Source organism: Littorina saxatilis, linkage group LG5, assembly GCF_037325665.1.
Source record: "Littorina saxatilis isolate snail1 linkage group LG5, US_GU_Lsax_2.0, whole genome shotgun sequence".
NCBI classification, from domain to species: domain Eukaryota; kingdom Metazoa; phylum Mollusca; class Gastropoda; order Littorinimorpha; family Littorinidae; genus Littorina; species Littorina saxatilis.
In genome coordinates, this window is record NC_090249.1 from 45,234,203 (window position 1) to 45,252,921 (window position 18,719).

General features: G+C 46.0%; 2 protein-coding genes across 2 annotated transcripts in view; one reads left to right on the forward strand and one right to left on the reverse strand.

The window, feature by feature from the left end:
- The window catches only part of LOC138967258 (nuclear pore complex protein Nup155-like), a 56,106-nt gene extending 47,436 nt beyond the window's left edge, over nucleotides 1–8,670 (reverse strand). The window contains exons 1-2 of the mRNA XM_070339780.1: nucleotides 8,583–8,670; nucleotides 681–831 (exon numbers count right to left, since the gene is read on the reverse strand). Coding sequence (XP_070195881.1) covers nucleotides 681–822 — 142 coding nt within the window. The 5' untranslated portion in view covers nucleotides 823–831; nucleotides 8,583–8,670. The remainder of the gene's footprint in view (nucleotides 1–680; nucleotides 832–8,582) is intronic.
- Nucleotides 8,671–8,677: 7 nt separating this feature from the next.
- On the forward strand, nucleotides 8,678–18,714 carry LOC138967275 (zinc-regulated GTPase metalloprotein activator 1-like). Its single transcript, XM_070339808.1, has 14 exons — nucleotides 8,678–8,918; nucleotides 9,635–9,721; nucleotides 10,200–10,296; nucleotides 10,595–10,686; nucleotides 11,237–11,296; nucleotides 12,021–12,058; nucleotides 12,714–12,760; nucleotides 13,109–13,195; nucleotides 13,540–13,584; nucleotides 14,537–14,593; nucleotides 15,301–15,361; nucleotides 16,091–16,225; nucleotides 17,405–17,528; nucleotides 18,465–18,714. The coding sequence occupies exons 1-14, from the start codon at nucleotides 8,831–8,833 to the stop codon at nucleotides 18,524–18,526; spliced, it is 1,080 nt and encodes a 359-aa protein (XP_070195909.1). The 5' UTR covers nucleotides 8,678–8,830; the 3' UTR covers nucleotides 18,527–18,714.
- The last annotated feature ends 5 nt before the right edge of the window (nucleotides 18,715–18,719 follow it).

The window sequence follows — 18,719 nt, forward strand, 5'->3', positions numbered from 1 at the left end:
TTCTTTGGAAATGTGGGCTTCTTTCCCCAGATAAGTTTGCAGTTAAAGTGTCAAATTATTTCTTCTCTGCATGTCAGTTTTCTGTGATACCTCCCAGCAGATCATACATATTTTGTTGGGCAGATGATGATTTTTCTCTGTAGAAAATGTACGTTTGACAGATCTTTCTCTGTATAAAATTAATCAGGGTTTAACCTGGGAGAAAAAGGCAATGGGACATTTGTCCCCCTCAACCAAATTCCGATGGGACATAGTCGAAGGCAAAAAGCGCCAAAGAGGCCTGTACGCGTTTTTCAACAATGATGTAAAAGGGTGCAATATGGTGCCATCCAAAATTAGCCGCTATATCGTGTTATCCATGTATGTGTGTGTGTGTGTGTGTTTGTGTGTGTGTGTGTGTGTGTGTGTGTAATCCGATGTAAAGTGTACATTTGGTGGAGGGGTGGTACGTAATCTCAATGCGCCCTTGACGCACTGAAGGGAATTGTGATGGGACATTTTCAGATTTAATGCGCCAATGGCGCAGGGCGCACTAGTAAATGAAACCCTGATTAATAATGTAATCGATTGATGTCATGACAAAGTTACCCTTTTCTGCGAGAGCAAGGATTCCCATTTGCGCAAAGATCGATTTTGGTTTTCAAAGAGCTAGAGCGATCACTGAGCAGACTTGAACTGACCGTGTGAAGGGATCTGGAGCTGCTCCGAGAGGTCAAGATAGCTGCGGTCATCCTGCAGGAACTTGTCTACAAGACGCCCTGAGTTCTCCAGCATGTCCTGCACTGACAGGGGAGGCAACCCACCACCCAAGATGGACACCATTTTGCCTTCCTGAAAACAGATATGGCACAATAACAATGATGTTAATTGTTATATTTTCATAATCTATCGCCGAAAACATACCATTGTTAAAAGTACTGTACAAGTAAGTAATCGAAAATTTTTAATTAAATTTTCATTTGATTAATATACTTACCCGAGTCACATATTTAGCATTGACGCAGTCGAGATGCTAGGTAAACTGAAACGCTATCCCGTCTATAGTCTAAGGGAAGCAACCCAAGCTAAAAAAGTAGCAAGCTTGCTACCCTGGGTTGCCTCCCGTAGCGTGTCACGCCACAGATCTCGTACCCAGTACGAGACACCCTCATTCGACTTCTAGAATCCAAAGAAACTACAAGCGGGGAAGGTGGGAGGGAATTACTTATGTGACTCGGGTAAGTATATTAATCAAATGAAAATTTAATTAAAAATTTTCGATTAAATTACATATTCTTACTCCGAGTCACATATTTAGCAGATAACTCCAACAAGGTGGTGGGTAAGAAGTAAAAATTTCAAACTCACTGTTAAGATCTGGAGAGGCATTGCCCCGCTGCCACCAGTGCGGGGAGGGTCCTTGAGCCATCACGGCATACCGCGGCGATGTCTCTCAAGTAGAACGAGATAAAGACGTCGTCTGAACGCCAGTATGCTGTGCGCAGGACGTCGTCGAGTCTTCGGGACCTCAAAACAGCCAATGACGATGCCCATGCCCGGGACTCGTGCATTCTAGCCGACTGGAGAGGGAAGGCAGGCTGAGCCCCCCCCTTTTGTGCCAGACTCCACACATAAGCTTGTTTTATGAGAGCCGACACCCACCTGGCCAAGGTAGTCCTCGTGATATCTCTGTCCATGGACGTATTCAAGGAAATAAAGAGGAGCTTCTGGGAGCTCGACCTGATGGGTTGAGTCCGGGCTAAATATGCCTCCAGGGCCCTAACCGGGCAATTGACCATGTCTGGGTCATCTTGTGCCACAATATGAGACAGGGGCCTCACAAGGACACAGGGAGAAGGCTGATCCGGTGTCTGATTCTTGGCCAGAAAGGCCTCCCGGAAATGCAAAGACAAGGAGCCGTCACGCTCTCGGCCGATGTCCTGCGGACTGCCTGAAAGAGCGTGTATCTCGCTACCTCTGCGGGCCGAAGCCAGAAGTAGCAAAAACAGAGCCTTACGAGTAAGGTTCGCGAGGCTAGAGCCCTCTAGAGGCTCGAAGTCCGCCGAGCGCAAGAACTCGAGGACAAGGAAAAGATCCCACTTGGGCAGAGGAGAGCGCTTAACGTCCTGCAAAGACGCGCCCTTAATAACCCCAGCGACAACTCCACTAACATTGATGGTATGACCGATCTGTTTAAGAGTCGAGGCAATCGCCGACCTGCGAACCTTCAAAGAGGAGGAAGAAGCCCCCTGGGAAGACAAATCCGCTAAGTGGTTGGCTACGTGCATAGTACGAGGAGCCACCGGGTTCAGCTCATGAGCCTGACACCAGGTGACCCAGGCACGCCAATGCGACGAATACACTGAGGAGGTAGAGGCCCTATGCGAGCGCTGCACCAACTCCAAAGTGCGGTCGGAAGCCCCAGACCGCCTCAGAGCGGACCTCACAGTCTCCACGCGTGAAGATTGAGAGACTGCGGGTGCCCGTGAGGAACTCCGGTGCGAGGCTGAACGAGTTCGCCTGGTACCAGAGCCAGAGGAATTGGAGGGCCGTGTGCGAGTCTCAGAAGGTCCGGAAACCAGGGCTGAGACGGCCACAGAGGGGTGACCAGAAGCAGGGACGGCCTCTCCAATTCCGCCTTCCTGAGGACTTGGCTGAGCAGCTGGAAGGGTGGGAAGGCATAAGCCTCCAGCCCTGTCCAGGGGATGTCCAAGGCGTTGGTCCCCCACGCTTCCGGATCGGGGAAGGGGGAGACAAACACCGGAAGGCGCCTGGAGAATCTGGTGGCGAAGAGATCCACCACAGGCTTCGGGGCCACAGCCCAAAGGCGGAGAAGGGCACCATGCGTGATGGTCCATTCCGCCTGCAACACCCTGTCGGAGCGGCTGAGCGCGTCCGCCAGTGTGTTGAGGCTCCCTGGCAGGTAACGTGCTGAGAGAGAGATCTCCCGCTGGGAGCACCAGGAGAGGATCTCGCACGTTCTGCGGGAGAGAGTGGGGGACCGCGAACCTCCCTGCTTGTTCACGTAGGCAGCCACTGTCGTATTGTCCGTGAACAGACGCACACGCTTGGCTGCCAGGGAAGGGAGGAACGCGACCAGAGCAAGGAACACGGCCTCCAACTCTAGCGAGTTGATGTGCCATGTGCTCTGTTCCGCAGACCACAGTCCGGAGGCCGTGAGCCGGTCCGTGTGAGCCCCCCAACCCAGCAAGGACGCGTCTGTGAACAGGTCCATGTTGGGAGGGGGGGAAACAATGGGAACCCCCCTGCATACCCATCCCGAGTCCAGCCACGGGAGGGTTGCAGCCTGGAACCAATCCCCAAGGGGAACCAGAGTGTTCCAATCCACACAAGGAGAGTCCACCAACGGCTTCAGCGCGTGCTGAAGCGGGCGTTTGTGAGCTCTCCCTAGTGGAACCAGCAGGGCCATGGACTCCATCTGCCCCAGGGAAGCTCTCAGGAGAAGCGAAGTAGAGCGGATGAGAGCCTGGAGCTTGTCCACCCGCTTCTGCGAAGGCTGGACAGTCCAGGTGACCGTATTGAACGTCATCCCCAGGTAAGTGAATGACTGAGACGGCACGAGCTCTGACTTCGTCTGGTTGACCGAGAATCCCAGCAAGCTGGCCTCTCGGAGAACCAAGAGAGTGTGCTGCCTGCAGAGAGCCTCGCTCTGGCCCATGATGAGCCAGTCGTCGAGGTATGCTCGCAGCCGCACTCCCTGTGACCTCACCAGCGCGCAAAGCTGCCTCACCACCATGGTAAAGATCCATGGGGCAAGGGACAGCCCAAAAGGCAGTGCGCGGAACTGGTAGACTTGACTGGCCCACCGGAAACGGAGCCATTTCCGGTCGGCGGGATGCACCAGAATATGGAAGTACGCATCCGTCAAGTCGATCGAGGTCACCCAGTCTCCTGGGCGGAGAGCGTCCCGAACCGAGGCAGGAGTCTCCATCTTGAATCGAATCGTTCTCAAAAACTTGTTGAGAAACGAAAGATCCAAGACAGGACGCCAAGCTCCCGAAGCTTTGGGGACCGCGAAAAGCCGTCCATAAAACCCCGGGGAGCTGTGGTCCGAGACCGCTTCCACCGCGCCCTTCTCTATCAGTGAGGCAACCTCCGACTGGAGGACGGCCCTTGCCTCCTGTGAGAAGGGGGGCTTGAAGGCTGGAGGACACCTGGTAAGAGGGGCCTTGTCCCCCAGCCAAAGCAAGCGGAATCCCGACTTCACAACACCCACTAACCATCGGCTGCGTATGGCGGCCAGCCAATGTGGGAGTGCCCGAGCAAGGCCCCCCGCCATCACCAAGGTGGAGGGCGGGGGGGGGCGTGAAGCCGGGAACGCTTCATTGGGGGTGGGGCTTTCCACTGGAAGAGCCCCTACCCCTCCTCGAAAAAGATCTCTTGCCCGACCCGCGGGAAGGGGCAATAGATCTTTTCCGGGAAGCAGGATGTGCCTGAGCAGAGGTCTTAGCCTGTTTGTGCTGAGCCTGCTGAGGAGCAGCCTGCTTGGGCTGCTTCAGGGACTGAAGCGCAAAGGAAGAGAACTGCTGTTCTCTGTTGGTGTCGATCTCCTGCTTCCTGGCATCAGCGGCCAGGTTGCCGAAGAGAGCACCATCCACCAAGGGCGACGATCTGAGAGTGTTTCTCGTCGACTCCTCAGAGAACTGGGAGTAGGTGAGAAACAAGTCCCTTCTGCACGAGACAAAATGTACGTACTGCAGAGAGGACAATCTCATTTGTTCCTCGTTCACCCTTGCCAGCGTGGAGAGGAGTGTGGATACGTCCTCCGAATCTTGCTCCTTACTCAAGGTAAAGGGAGCCAAAGATTCTGTAAGAGCACGTGAAAGAGCCCGCAGGATAGTCTCCGAAATGGAACTGAGTTCCAGGAGCTGCCTTCCCACCTCCTCAGAGGACAGGAGAGACTGCTCCGAAAGAGGGAGAACGGAATCCTTCTTCAAAGGCTTCGTCAAAAGAGGTAGCAATGCCGGCGTGACCGGAAGCGGCGCACGCGGCAGAGCAAAGGACGAAAGAAGGTTCCGTGAAGCCTTAGGCCAAGGCAACTTCCTTTGAGCCGCCAAGGGCACGAAGAAGTCTGCCTGTGTTGCAGCAGCCAGATAAGGCAAAGCATGTTCCGGAGCTGTGCCATACGGCACCAGAAGCGGAACTGCTGCTGGAGGCAACCCGCTGCCGGCAGGAGCGGGCTTGGCGAACAAACGAGAAAGCTGGAAAGCCACTGACGGTGATTCTTCAAACCGGAAGTAGCTGTCCTCCTCCTTCGCCCACCGGAAGTCTGCCATCGCCGACGGACCCGACGCCGAAGGCGTGGTCGAAGACGAAGCCCCTTCCGGGAAATATCGCGAAGTGACTTCCGCGGCCGCTTCAAGCGCTACCCTGAAGCTGGCCGGAGCCGCCGAAGGCAGCTGCTCCTCGTCCACAGACCCAAGGTCCGAAACGCCACATGACGGGGATGGCTCATAGCCCAAGGAACCCGACAAATGACGCTGCGAGGACAGGCCGGAAGCCAAACGCCCCTCCTGTTGGTCATCGACGAAACTCACACCCTGGCTAAGAGGAGGGTGAGAAACGCCAGCAACCGAAGGCAGCTGAAGGGAGGAGCTAGCAGACACCACCGGAGTGTGTGGCTGCTGCTGATCCAACAGAGGCAGAAAGCCCGAATGCCCAGGAGAACGACCGAATTCGAAGTCCGCCGGCATCCCAACGGACGCGGCGAGAACCGAACCGGAAGAACCGGGAGGAGCCGGAAGAGCAGACGCAACGGCATAGCTATGCCATGGCTGTGGAGTCTGCCAGCTACAACCCGGAAGCCCTAGGCCGGAACCGGAAGTGACAGAGGACTGTGCACGACCAGCTGGACCCACACTTCCCGCCCAGGCAGGAAGGGCAGCTGCCGGAAACGGCTGCTGAAACTGGGCAAAGCTCGAACCGGAAGGGACCATGGTCTGTCCGCCTACCAGTGAACCAACACTTCCGGCCGGAACCGGAAGAGAAGCTGCCGTAAACGACTGCTTACGTAGTTCGTGGCTCGAACCGGATGGGACCATGGTCTGTCCGCTTTCCAGTGAACCACTACTTCCGGCCGGAGCCGGAAGGGAAGCTGCCGTGAACGACTGCTTACGTAATTCGTAGCTCAAACCGGCAGGGACCATGGTCTGTCCGCTGTCCAGTGAACCACTACTTCCAGGAACTGGAAGTGCAGCTGCCGCGGACGGCTGCTGCGAGCACATACCTTGCGACGACCGTGTCCCAAAAGGGACCTGCGCAGGTGCACTCCCGCAAGCGGAAGCCACCGAGCGCCGGCCGAGAAGAGAAACGCCTCCCTGCTCACGGCCTCCAGCACCAACGCCGAAGCCAGCAGGCTGGACAGGTGAACCGGAAACAGCAGGAACACAGGAAGCCAACGACCGAGGGTCGCACACCCCCGGGAGGGAGGCAGAGCTGGAAACAGGGTCCGTCCGCGCCATCTCTGAACGCACGAGCGTCCGAATTTCTGGAAGCAAAGAGGACAAAATGCTAGCCACAAGAGTGCCAGCCTCCGGCACAGGTACCGGGGTCAAAACGGACGTGGTAGTAGAAACGCCCGCCGCCCGCGAGCCAGACGAAGTCTCCTCCGGCGCCGAAATGGGCACCGAAAAAACGAAGTTAGTCTTCGGGTCAGAAACGTGAACCGTGGGGTTCCTAGCCGAAGAAGTAGAAGCCGAGGACTTAGGTTTGCCAGGGCCTTTGCCCTTACTCTCGGCCTTAGCCGCTCTCTTTTTCTCACTATCCGACATGCTGTCGCGCAAGAAAAACAGACTACTGAAAATACACAAGTCTCTAGGACGTAAAACTTCAGCAGAATAAACTAGCACAAAGTACAAGTTACAAGGAGGTAATAGTGCTACTGGTCAACGCTAAAAGTCCGAGCACGGACCCAAACTAACCAGCGAAAAACACCACGTGTAAGCGAAAAATGGCGACCAAAATGGCGGCCACAGCAACAAACTACCGAGTAAAATTCACAAGTCCGCGGACGAGAAAATTCTCAGCAGAATGGCAATGCAAACAACAACAAAATGAAACGATCTCACCGCTAGAAACAGCAATGAGCAGACGGGGAGCCAAGGCCGGTGGGTGTCAAGCAGACAGCAAACAACAGCCTAGGAGCGAAATCAGCACGACCCGTCTCTCTGGCTGAAAGATGTCGAATGAGGGTGTCTCGTACTGGGTACGAGATCTGTGGCGTGACACGCTACGGGAGGCAACCCAGGGTAGCAAGCTTGCTACTTTTTTAGCTTGGGTTGCTTCCCTTAGACTATAGACGGGATAGCGTTTCAGTTTACCTAGCATCTCGACTGCGTCAATGCTAAATATGTGACTCGGAGTAAGAATATGTAATTTAATTATAATTATACTAGTAGTAGTACATGTATAACTTTAAGTACAGTATCAACCGACACGGTTGGCCTAGTGGTAAGGCGTCCGCCCCGTGATCGGGAGGTCGTGGGTTCGAACCCCGGCCGGGTCATACCTAAGACTTTAAAATTGGCAATCTAGTGGCTGCTCCGCCTGGCGTCTGGCATTATGGGGTTAGTGCTAGGACTGGTTGGTCCGGTGTCAGAATAATGTGACTGGGTGAGACATGAAGCCTGTGCTGCGACTTCTGTCTTGTGTGTGGCGCACGATATGTCAAAGCAGCACCGCCCTGATATGGCCCTTCGTGGTCGGCTGGGCGTTAAGCAAACAAACAAACAAAAAGTACAGTATCGTGTTTTCACACTGCCTTAATTCAGACTGCATGCTCAATCAGTTATCCAATTCACATATGATATATCATGATATGGGATGAACCTTCTTCGACTTTTTCTATTTTTCCAGATTGTTACTTTTACTAAACTGAGTTTTACTAGTTTAAAAAGAAAATGCATGGTAATCCAGGTTTCCCAATTAAAATATTGGCGGTCTAGAAGTGTCGTCTGCGCAATGATCGCGGCGGCTTTCTTGACCGCCAAGGACGATTGCCCACGTTGTGAGACGTCATTCGTTAGACCTCAATACAAACACTCAACATTAAATTAGTAAAAAAATATCAAATGTGTCATGAATGGCTTTGCAAGCTACTCAATCCCATAGCACCATAAAATGTGGCACCCCAACCCCCTTTCTCTGTCTGTCTGTCTTAATTTTATTCTGTCTCTCTCACAGACACACCAATAAACAGTTAAACTACCCCTACGGTCTACCAGTACCACTACCAGTGACAATTGATGTATGCTATTGCTATTGCTATTGCTACAGCTTACTGAGTTCCCCGTTTCACCAGATTGTGATGTACGCACAGTCACACACACATCAGTAAAACATTAATAGAACTTGAAAAGCTGTCGTTGTCGTTAGATGAACGCCCCTTGAAAATTATATCACGCCTTTCTGAAAAACCCAGAGCCCTTTTCAGGCTTTTGGTTATGTTGGATCTGTGAGGAAAGTTGTCTTCAATTTCAAAACCTTTGCCACACTTCAAACAGTCCCCTAAACATAATATTAACAATACTTAGAATTTAAAAAACCCAAAAAATTAAGAGTCCAAAGAATGAATAGCAACAAACCAATTATTTTGAGGTAAGCTTCGTGGAATCAGTAGAATTTCAAAATGTTCTCTATCACGCCGGTTCGCTTGCCGCCATTGGTCCCCAACATCCGCAAGGGAGGCTACTTCCAGGAAAACATGTCTGTTCCGTGAAAAGTTTTTCTGCTACATACCACAGCGAGCTGGGTTTTATGTCGTCAAATATAGTTATCTGAAATTGAAGCTGTTCTTAATCACGCCTGAATTTAGGTTTAACTTCCAGGCAAAATGAGTGACGACTCTGATAGTGAGATTCCAGACCTGGTAGCAGCTGATCTGAAAAAAGTCCCCATCACTATAATCACTGGATTTCTAGGTAAGTTAATTGTTGCCAGAGCATCAGTGGTGCACCAAGAAATATGTTGTCACACATTTGATTGTTTCTACCTTTCTCCATTTCCACTCATTCTTTATAGCCCTCAACTGGTTTTTTTTAATTTGATATTTATGGCTGTTGATCCTTTATATTACTTGGTAGTTCTAATATTTATTTTGACTGTAAATCACAATCAAAATTTGCTTAAAGTACATTGCCGCTGAGACATAATGTTGTGTCAAGGGCTGGATGATTAAGAGGCAGTTAGGGTTGTTTCTGTATGTATTATGTGTCACATGCAGTCACACTAAGGAGATGTAGTTGAAACCCGAACTATGACAATTGACATTCTCAGTTCGTGAATTCATTGAAGCCATAAAGGTTTTCATTAAATCAACAAGTATTTTATGTAATTGACACTTTATGGACATTTTTTTGCATCGTTAATCCAGTACTGTGATGCATGCCCACGTCTATCTCTTCCAAAAACCCACCTTTTAAAGGCTTAAGTTTTGACAGCAAAATAAAAAATATTTTATAAAGTTAAAAGTTAATTAGAGTTCATGTAAAGGATCGACCTAGTTACCACAGTACCGGGATCTAGATAAATTCATGTTCAGACCAAACTTCTCTGGAGTCTGCATGCACCACTGTCTCAAAATATTTACCTAGGTAGCAAAAAATCATCTCATAATGTGATATTTGATTTTTTTCAGGTGCTGGAAAAACAACTTTGCTGAATTATGTACTGACAGAACAGCATGGGAAAAAGATTGCCGTCATACTGAATGAATTTGGAGAAGGTAAGGAAAAAAGTGGCATAACGTTTGATGTATTTAATTATTAATATCAACACTTTATAAAAAATAATTTATAGACCTAACAACTTTTCGTTCAGTTTAAGCACACTGTAGTACATATATATATCTGGTTGTTTTCCCTGTGTATGTAGATTTATGTGTGTGTGTATGTTTGTCTGTTTGTGCATTTGTGTGTGTGTGTGTCAGGGTATATGTTTGTTTGTGTGTGGGTCAGGGTATGATTGTGTGTGTGTGTGATATGTCTTTATATATATCTGTCTATCTGAATGTGTTTATGTGAGTGTGTGTGTGACTGTGAGTGTGTATGTGTGTGTGTAAGTGTGTGTGTGTGTGTATGTGTGTGTGTGACTGTGTGCGTGCATGCATTATATTTGTGTGGACATGTGTGCATGCACACATGTATGAGTTTTATTATCATTTCAGCTTATAGTTTGACATTTTACTGTATCACTGATTGCAGGTGACTCAGTGGAGAAGTCAATGTCCATCGGCCAGGAGGGGGCACTGTATGAAGAATGGCTGGAGCTCAGGAATGGATGTCTCTGCTGCTCTGTCAAGTTAAAGCTCTTTCTTATGGAACCCCATTTTGACTAATTTGAGACCCCCTCCCCCCTAAACATTTAAGACATCCCCCTTCCCTCCTCAAATGTGTGTGTGTGTGTGTGTGTGTGTGTGTGTGTGTGTGTGTGTGTGTGTGTGTGTGTGTGTGTGTGTGTGTGTTTTACTATTGTATTACTGTACTTGTCTCCATTAACAAGCTTAGGACAGCACACAAATTAGATGGTATCAGGTAGGATGAAGACAATGTCATAACTGGAAAAGACTAACTCTTACATGCTGTGTTCATTTTTTCAGAGACAATGGCGTCAAGGCAATAGAAAATCTGATGAGCAAAAGAGGAAAGTTTGACTACATTCTGCTGGAAACAACCGGTCTTGCTGACCCTGGTAATCTTATTACTTTCTCACATAATGGAAAACCGGCACGGTTGGCCTAGTGGTATGGCGTCTGCCCCGTGATCGGGAGGTCGTGGGTTCGAACCCCGGCCGGGTCATACCTAAGACTTTAAAATTGGCAATCTAGTGGCTGCTCCGCCTGGCGTCTGGCATTATGGGGTTAGTGCTAGGACTGGTTGGTCCGGTGTCAGAATAATGTGACTGGGTGAGACATGAAGCCTGTGCTGCGACTTCTGTCTTGTGTGTGGCGCACGTTATATGTCAAAGCAGCACCGCCCTGATATGGCCCTTCGTGGTCGGCTGGGCGTTAAGCAAACAAACAAACAAACAAACATAATGGAAAACACAACAATTTGCATGCACAAAACACAAAAATCACCTCAACTATTTTATCCTGTCTTTGCACATGCACCCTTCTGTCGTTTTACTTCCCAATTTAGCTGGTTTTATAATGTACATGTATTCAATACTGCCAACTGTGTTTCTGATTCAAGTGTGGAAACAATGTTATTATTGCATTTTACTTCTTTTCTGTTTTCAGGGCCGATTGCCTCAATCTTCTGGTTGGACGAAGAGCTCTGCAGTGATATCTATCTAGATGGTATATAAAATGTTTTTCCCAGTATTCATGTATTAGAGAGAGACATGAGCGAGAGAAAGAGTGTGTGTTCGTGAGTCAGTGCATGCATTTGCCATGTTAAAATCATAGTATGCTCCAAGTGTACTTCAAGCTTCCTTGAATCAGTCATTGTGGTGTATATCTCATTTAATCTGTTCTCATCTGTTCTTATACATTTTGTGAAAAGATCAAACTTTTGTGTACAATCCAAATTACAGAGCTCATTGAACTGTTGGATGGGGTTATCAGGAAGAGACTATACCTAATGATCTCATTAGAGATATAGTTGAACCTGTCTATAACGACCACGCAAGATGCCAACCAAAAGTGGTCATTAAAAAGGTGAATTACTCACACACAAATGTTGACAGAGATTATTTCACTTTGGGAGTGTTATCATGGGCAAGTTGTTGTTTTTGAGATGTAGTTGCCAGGGCAGTCACATGATTTTTGTTTTGTTTTAGAGAAACTACTTGGATGAAGGGCCATCTAATTACTGTTCTTAAGGTGGTCCTTCGTTGAGCCTGAAGTCCACTTCGCGAATACTGCACAAAGTTTTTATACCAAAAATTCAGTACTAAAACGTTGTGCGGCCAGATTTGTGAAGTCCGACTTCGAGAAGTAAAGTTCGCCCGATTAATCTGATGCTTCACTGAGATTTGGCCTTTTCTGTATCCATATTTATATGCATTTAAAAATGTTTCAGGTATTGTTGTGATGGTGGATGCAAAATACTGTAAAAAGGTTAGTAAAACTAGACGTAAGTCAGTAAATATCTGTTGATCTTTAACTTTTTTGTACTGTCAAACAGTTGCGTTAACCTGTGACATCATGACTGAAGATATCTTTTGTGGCTAAAGATACCATTGTCAAGTCTTTCCTTTGACATATTTTTGGAGCAGTTACTAACAAGAACAAAAATGTTCAAACTTTTAACCAAGTTCTCAAGTTCTTTACTTTTAATTGGAAATATGTAAAGTTTTTGTAGGGAGATGGAAAGGCATAAACATTTGTTAGACTTTAACCATGAGACAGGTTCTTGATACCGATACATGCACAGCCTGGTGTGACTTCAGGATTACTTTTCTTTTGCTGATATGTTGAATTCACCGACACAAACTTTGTTCTCGAAATTCATTGTCACTTCCTCAGAAGACATGCAGAAGATCAAATTAGTGTCGTATTTGTTACACTTGACAACATTTTATTCACAGTATGACGTCTTTTCAAACCTTTGTTTGGCTTTTGACGTCAGAGATTTCACTTCGAAAGAGATCTTTTAGTTTTTGTTTGTTTTGTTTTTGAACAAAATATGGTATGTCTTGAAAAGGATAACAAAATCATGGTGAATAAGACTAAATGTACATGACAGTCATGTGAGGATTGAATCTGTTTTCAGCATTTACATGAGACAAAAGAGGATGGTTCTATCAACGAATCACAAAGGTATGTTTTATAGAGTTATGAAGGGATTTCTGTGGGTGGCTCCCACCCTCCCTCTCCCCTTCTGTATGTGTGTGCGTGTGTGTGTGTGTGTGTGTTATCTCTCACACTTTCTTTTTATCTCATTCTTTCTTTATCTCTCACACACACACACAAACACACACACACACACACACACACACACACACACACACACACACACTCTCTCTCTCTCACACACACACTCAAATAATGTTTGTATGTTCATCACTTTGTTTATTTGTAGGGATTCCAATATGAATAAGTTGAAAAGCTGTAAGAGTGATACATCTTTGCCTTTTGCCAGTAAGCATTATTTTATTTATTCAACAGACAAATTGCACTGGCAGATGTCATCATTATTAACAAAACCGACCTGGTTAATGAGGATGAGCTGAGCAGTCTTCGGCAAGAGATCAGGTATGGTTCTCTTGCTTTTACATTAAGGTTTAATTACTAAAATGATTTTTAATACTAATAGCATTATTTGTAGTAGATTTTATTGCTTTTTTCTTAAAAGAAAGTTTTATTATTACATAATTATGTGATGTTGTGAGATCAGATAGCTTCTATGTGTGTCATAAATTGTGTTTGTTGCTCTGCTGTTGTTGTGTTATTTTGTTATTTGTACTTGCTTGTACCTGGAACATGTTAGTACACATGTAATAAGGCTAAAAAGAACTGTTGGTATGGGAAATGTAACAGTAATATGTAACAGCGGTTTCACTTTATAAAACCATTTACAAGTGTATACTGTGTTGCAGATCTACAAACAGCTTTGCGAAACTTCATGAGACACAGCAGTCAAAGTAAGTTTATATCTGTCGTTCATCAAGGTTGAGTAAATCACAATTTTTTTATAGTCATAATAAATTACGTATGGCTCTGGTAAATAGCTTTTTTGAAGTGCTTATTTTCAGTATTGGAGAATGTATATATATAGTTAATGCAATGTCTGAGTGTATTCAGTATAGACATTTTAGGCGAAACATGTCTTTGATTTTGACAAACAGCTCAACTGAAACGTTGAATGGGTTTTTAGTTTTTGTCCGCTAGTTGTTAAACAATTCCAACCTTTTTCATTTGTATCAAACCCACCAGTATGCACACATCTTGTGCTTGATATGAACATTATTTTTAATTAACTTTATTACCCCCCGCGAGTTAGGGGGAAGAATTTACCCGATGCTCCCCAGCATGTCGTAAGAGGCGACTAACGGATTCTGTTTCTCCTTTTACCCTTGTTAAGTGTTTCTTGTATAGAATATAGTCAATTTTTGTAAAAATTTTAGTCAAGCAGTATGTAAGAAATGTTAAGTCCTTTGTACTGGAAACTTGCATTCTCCCAGTAAGGTAATATATTGTACTACGTCGCGTTGCAAGCCCCTGGAGCAAATTTTTGATTAGTGCTTTTGTGAACAAGAAACAATTGACAAGTGGCTCTATCCCATCTCCCCCCTTTCCCTGTCGCGATATAACCTTCGTGGTTGAAAACGACGTTAAACACCAAATAAAGTAAAGTAAAGAAAGTAAATTAACTTTATTTAACCGACTGTGTTAACACTTCCCCCTGGGCCTGTTTTTGTGTGTATATGTGTGTGTGTGTGTGTGTGCATGTGTACGTGTGTGTTTGTGTTTGTGTGTGTGTGTGAATGTGTGTGAGCCCGCGCGCATATGCATGCATGTGTGCATGTGAGCATAAGTGTGTGTGTGTGTGTGTGTCAAGTCAGCCTAAACACTCTTAGCGTCATTTTGCAACAGGGTAGATCTGAGCAGCATTCTAGACATCAATGCATATGGTGGACAGGGCCCAGCCAGGTAAGTTTGCTATGTGTGCTGAGAATAGAAAATGTAGCATTTACAGTAATCTTAGCGTATACAGTAGAACCTCCCTTTTGATACCTCCCAATTTAAGACCCCCTCCCATTAACACCCTGTTATCTCAGACTTTCTACTCACAACCTCTGTAAATGTAACCCTATTTTAAGACTTCTTCCTTTTTAAGACCTGATTTCTTTCAGATTTTTGGAGGTCCCACAAGGGGGGGTTCCACTGCATAATCCATTAACATGGTTGGCATCTTTGAACAAGCTAGTTGAAGAGGACAAATGTTTTGCTTCGTGGGATTGCTTTGAAAGGTGTTTAACATTGTTGGTTTTGCTACCAAACTGAAGACTTTCTTCAGCTGAACCTTATTGTGAATAGGTTACAACATAGATACACCACTGCCTTTTCAACTTTAAGTAAATTTAAAGAGGATTCTGCCTATCTACTCAAACTCATTCAAAAAGGCCAAAGAATAGTTGAAAAATGTGGGGACAAAATGAACAAGCAAAATAATGATTAATCGACAGACCTAATGGTATTCAATTTTTCCTTACCCGCCAGCTCTTGCACACTTCACAAAGTGATCAGGAAAATGGCTATCTGCACATGTAGCCATGTGAAGCACTCTTGTTTGTTAAGCACTCACTGTAAAACGATTTTATCAGAATTACTCTCAACTTTTAAACATTCTTTTTCAGCATGGAGAACTTGTTTGGACAGCGAGGGTATTCCAAAACAGATGTACATGTTATTGACAAGGTAGGTATCAAACACTTGTTTATTTTCAATAGACGATGCTCGTAAATTATAACTCTGTCGGCTTTGTATGGGTTAATTGTGAAAGAGTAAAACCCTTACTTTTGCTGAGTCAAGCCAAACACACGTGTTCCTGTCCACAGGTGCTCCTATAATGGCGCTTGACAAAGTTACATTTTCCCGCAAGACATTATAGGTCAGTCACTAGCGAGGTGGTGTGTCTGAAACACAATCTCTAAACATTTGAGCTATAAATAGTTCAGTGCTCAAAGCCTGCAGACAACTCTGCAGAGCAGCTGAGGTGACAAGGGGGACTACTGTGTCCTCCTGTCACAGTTATTACTTGAAGCAGAGCAGGCTTGTGGCACGTTAGCTCAGTTGGTAGCGCTTTGGACTTGTGATCCTATGGTCGCAGGTTCGAATCCGGGCCAGGACGGACACGGGTCAACTTTATGTGCAGACTCAGAGACGTTATCCATGTTCCACCCTCGTGTCACCACTGTGGCATGTAAAAGACCTCGGTCATTCTGCCTTAAGTGCAGGTGGCCGAATACACCTGAACACGCAGACACCCGGGTAGCAGGACTCTGTTGCTGCTAGCTTTTTACTGGGAGGAAGCGACCCGAATTGTCCAGCAATGGAAAAATAAAGTAATGAAAATGAAATGAAATGAAATAATCTTGTTACCTAAATTTATATTAAAACCAGGTTTGTTTTATCCCTTTTTTTCAGAGTGTAACGACTACAACAGTGGAAGTGAAAGGAAGCGTGAACAAGGCATGCCTGGATGATTTTTTACAACAGCTTCTCTGGGAGAAAAATGTCAATAACTCAGAGGGAAATCCCATGGAAGTTCTCAGATTGAAGGTACAGTAAAAACATTGTGTGTGTGTTTTTATGTGCATGACTCCAATCATTTAGGCAGTGCTCCTCCGTTTTCAAGGTACTTGGTTTTTTTCTACCTGGAGAGAATTATTTTAACTTTAAAACTGTAAGATAGCTTTGTATAACTTTCTCAATCAAGTGTTAGTTTCTGGGTTATATTTGAGTTATTTTGTAGGGTGCTACACAAAAACTCACACAAGTAGGGCAGAGTAAAAACTACTCAAATGAATCAAGTAATTCTAATTTTGTTTAAAAGTTATCACCATTTTGAGGGAATATTAAAGGCACAGTGCAGCTCACAGCCTTCGTTTTGCGTTTTTGTTGCAGCTGAGTGCATTTACAGTTAAAAAATCCTCCTATGGTAGTAAAACAAACCCAAAACTACCCAACGACGACATCTGTGAAGCTCGACAGTTTCTTGTTCACGCGAGTGCATAAATTAACCTAGTTATTACGTGGTGTTTGGTCGGAGTTCGATTCAACTGAGTGATTCCGGCCTCGATTTTGTTTTACACAAACTCATGATGACGTCTGACATAGTTTGCTAGTGACGTGTCTTTTTGTGCATGATGTGGTGATCTACCTGATCTAAATTTAGATCCAAAAATAGGTCAAGACCAGCCGGGTCCGAGTACGAAATTAATTCGTAAAAAAATCGCAGTTCTTGACTCTTTGGGTGCAAGTCAATGAAACTTGGTAGTTCTTCTAACGGATAGCTGCCTGAGGTATGACTAAAAGCCCCAGGGGCTCCGTGCACCTGGATTTGACAAGTTCAGTACCTTTAAGAATGAATTTTGAAGGGAACCAGGTAAGCAGATAATGCCCAAATAAATTGTATATGTTTGTGTTTCAGTGTATTTTCAAGAGCTGTAGACATGCATGAGTTAACATTCTCTGTATCTGTAATCCAAAAGAAGATAGGGTGCTAACGTTCCAAAATTCAGAAGGGGGGGGGGGGGGGTGCGGGGGTGGTATGTAAAGTAGTGCTCTCTGGCCAGGTCTGGTCACACATGGTGAGGGGGGAGGGGGGACTTATGTAGAGTAGTGCTCTCTGGCCAGGTCTGGTCACACATGGTGAGGGGGGAGGGGGGACTTATGTAGAGTAGTGCTCTCTGGCCAGGGGTCTTGATTCTCTTTTAATTCTCTGTATCTGCGTTGCAGGGTGTTGTTGCCTTGGACGATGTAGATCGGAGGACAGTGGTGCAAGCGGTGCATGAGTTGTACGACATGCAATTCACAACACCCTGGGGGGAGGACCTAAAAAAAGGAACGGTCGTCTTTATAGGTGAGTATTTTATTGTGCCTGTCTCCTGCTGTTACATTCTGTCTGTCGGTCTGTTTGTTTCATCTGTCTGTCTGTCTGCCTCTCCGTCCCTCGCTCTCTCTCATGGTCGACAACACCGTTAGGAGAGGATCAGAAGAAAGGAACCGTCATCTTTTAAGGTGAGTGTTTTAGTGTGTCTGTCTACTGCATTTATATCATATATTTTCTCTGTCTGTCTCTCTCGTTTTCTCTATCTCTTTCTCCATGAAATTTCTCTCTCTCTCTCACTCTCGCTCTCTCTATCTCTATCTCTATCTCTCTCTCTGTCTCTCTCTCTCTATCTCTCTCTCTCTATCTCTCTCTCTGTCTCTCTCTCTCTCTTTATCTCTATCTCTCTGTGTCTCTCTCTCTCTCTCTCTCTCTCTCTCTCTCTCTCTCTCTCTCTCTCTCTCTCTCTCTCTCTCTCTTTGTAACTCCCTCACATATCAACAGCTTGCCAAACTTCCCCTGTCTCTTGAAGCTAGCAAGGCAATCAATCAACCTAACATACAAGCAGCCAGTCTGCCATGTTAGTCACAGATTAGACACATAGAGATTCTCACATGGCCTAACATGCTGTTTTCACACTAGATCTTGAACGTAGTTTAGTTGGTAGAGCACTGGACTTGTGATCCGCAATTCTTGGGTTCGAATCCGGACCGGGACGGACGCGGGCCAACTTTATTAGCAGTCTCAGAGACGGTATCCATGTCCCACCCCTGTGTCACCACCGTGGCACGTATAAGATCTCGGCCATTCTGCCATAAGTGCAGGTGGCTGAATACACCTCAACACGCACACACCTGGGTAGCGCGACCCTTTTTCTGCTAGTCCACCCGAATTTCCCAGCGACAGGACAATAAAGTAATGAAAATGAAAAATGAAAAATGAATGATGGGCTTGGCTTTTTTGTTGTAGGTCGAAACCTTGATCACGCGGTGTTGAAGCAACAACTGGAATCGTGCCTGGTATCCAGATGACATCACAGGAAGAATGTTTTGGATACCTCGTCAAAGCCTAGCATCCCCATTCCATGAAGTGACCCAGTTCTTCTTCACCAACATTAACCATACTGGATTCACTTCAGTAAATTTTGTTCATAAACTTACTCAGTGTCGGCATGTAAATACAAGTGTGTTAAAAAAAATAAAAAATGATGTAATCGGCATGAGT

Coding starts and splice junctions, on each gene's coding strand:
- LOC138967275 (XM_070339808.1), top strand. CDS start 8,831: ATGAGTGACGACTCTGATAGTGAGATTCCAGACCTGGTAGCAGCTGAT. Junction 10,687..11,236: donor AACCGGTCTTGCTGACCCTG/GTAATCTTATTA, acceptor TTCTGTTTTCAG/GGCCGATTGCCTCAATCTTC. Junction 16,226..17,404: donor TGGAAGTTCTCAGATTGAAG/GTACAGTAAAAA, acceptor TCTGCGTTGCAG/GGTGTTGTTGCCTTGGACGA.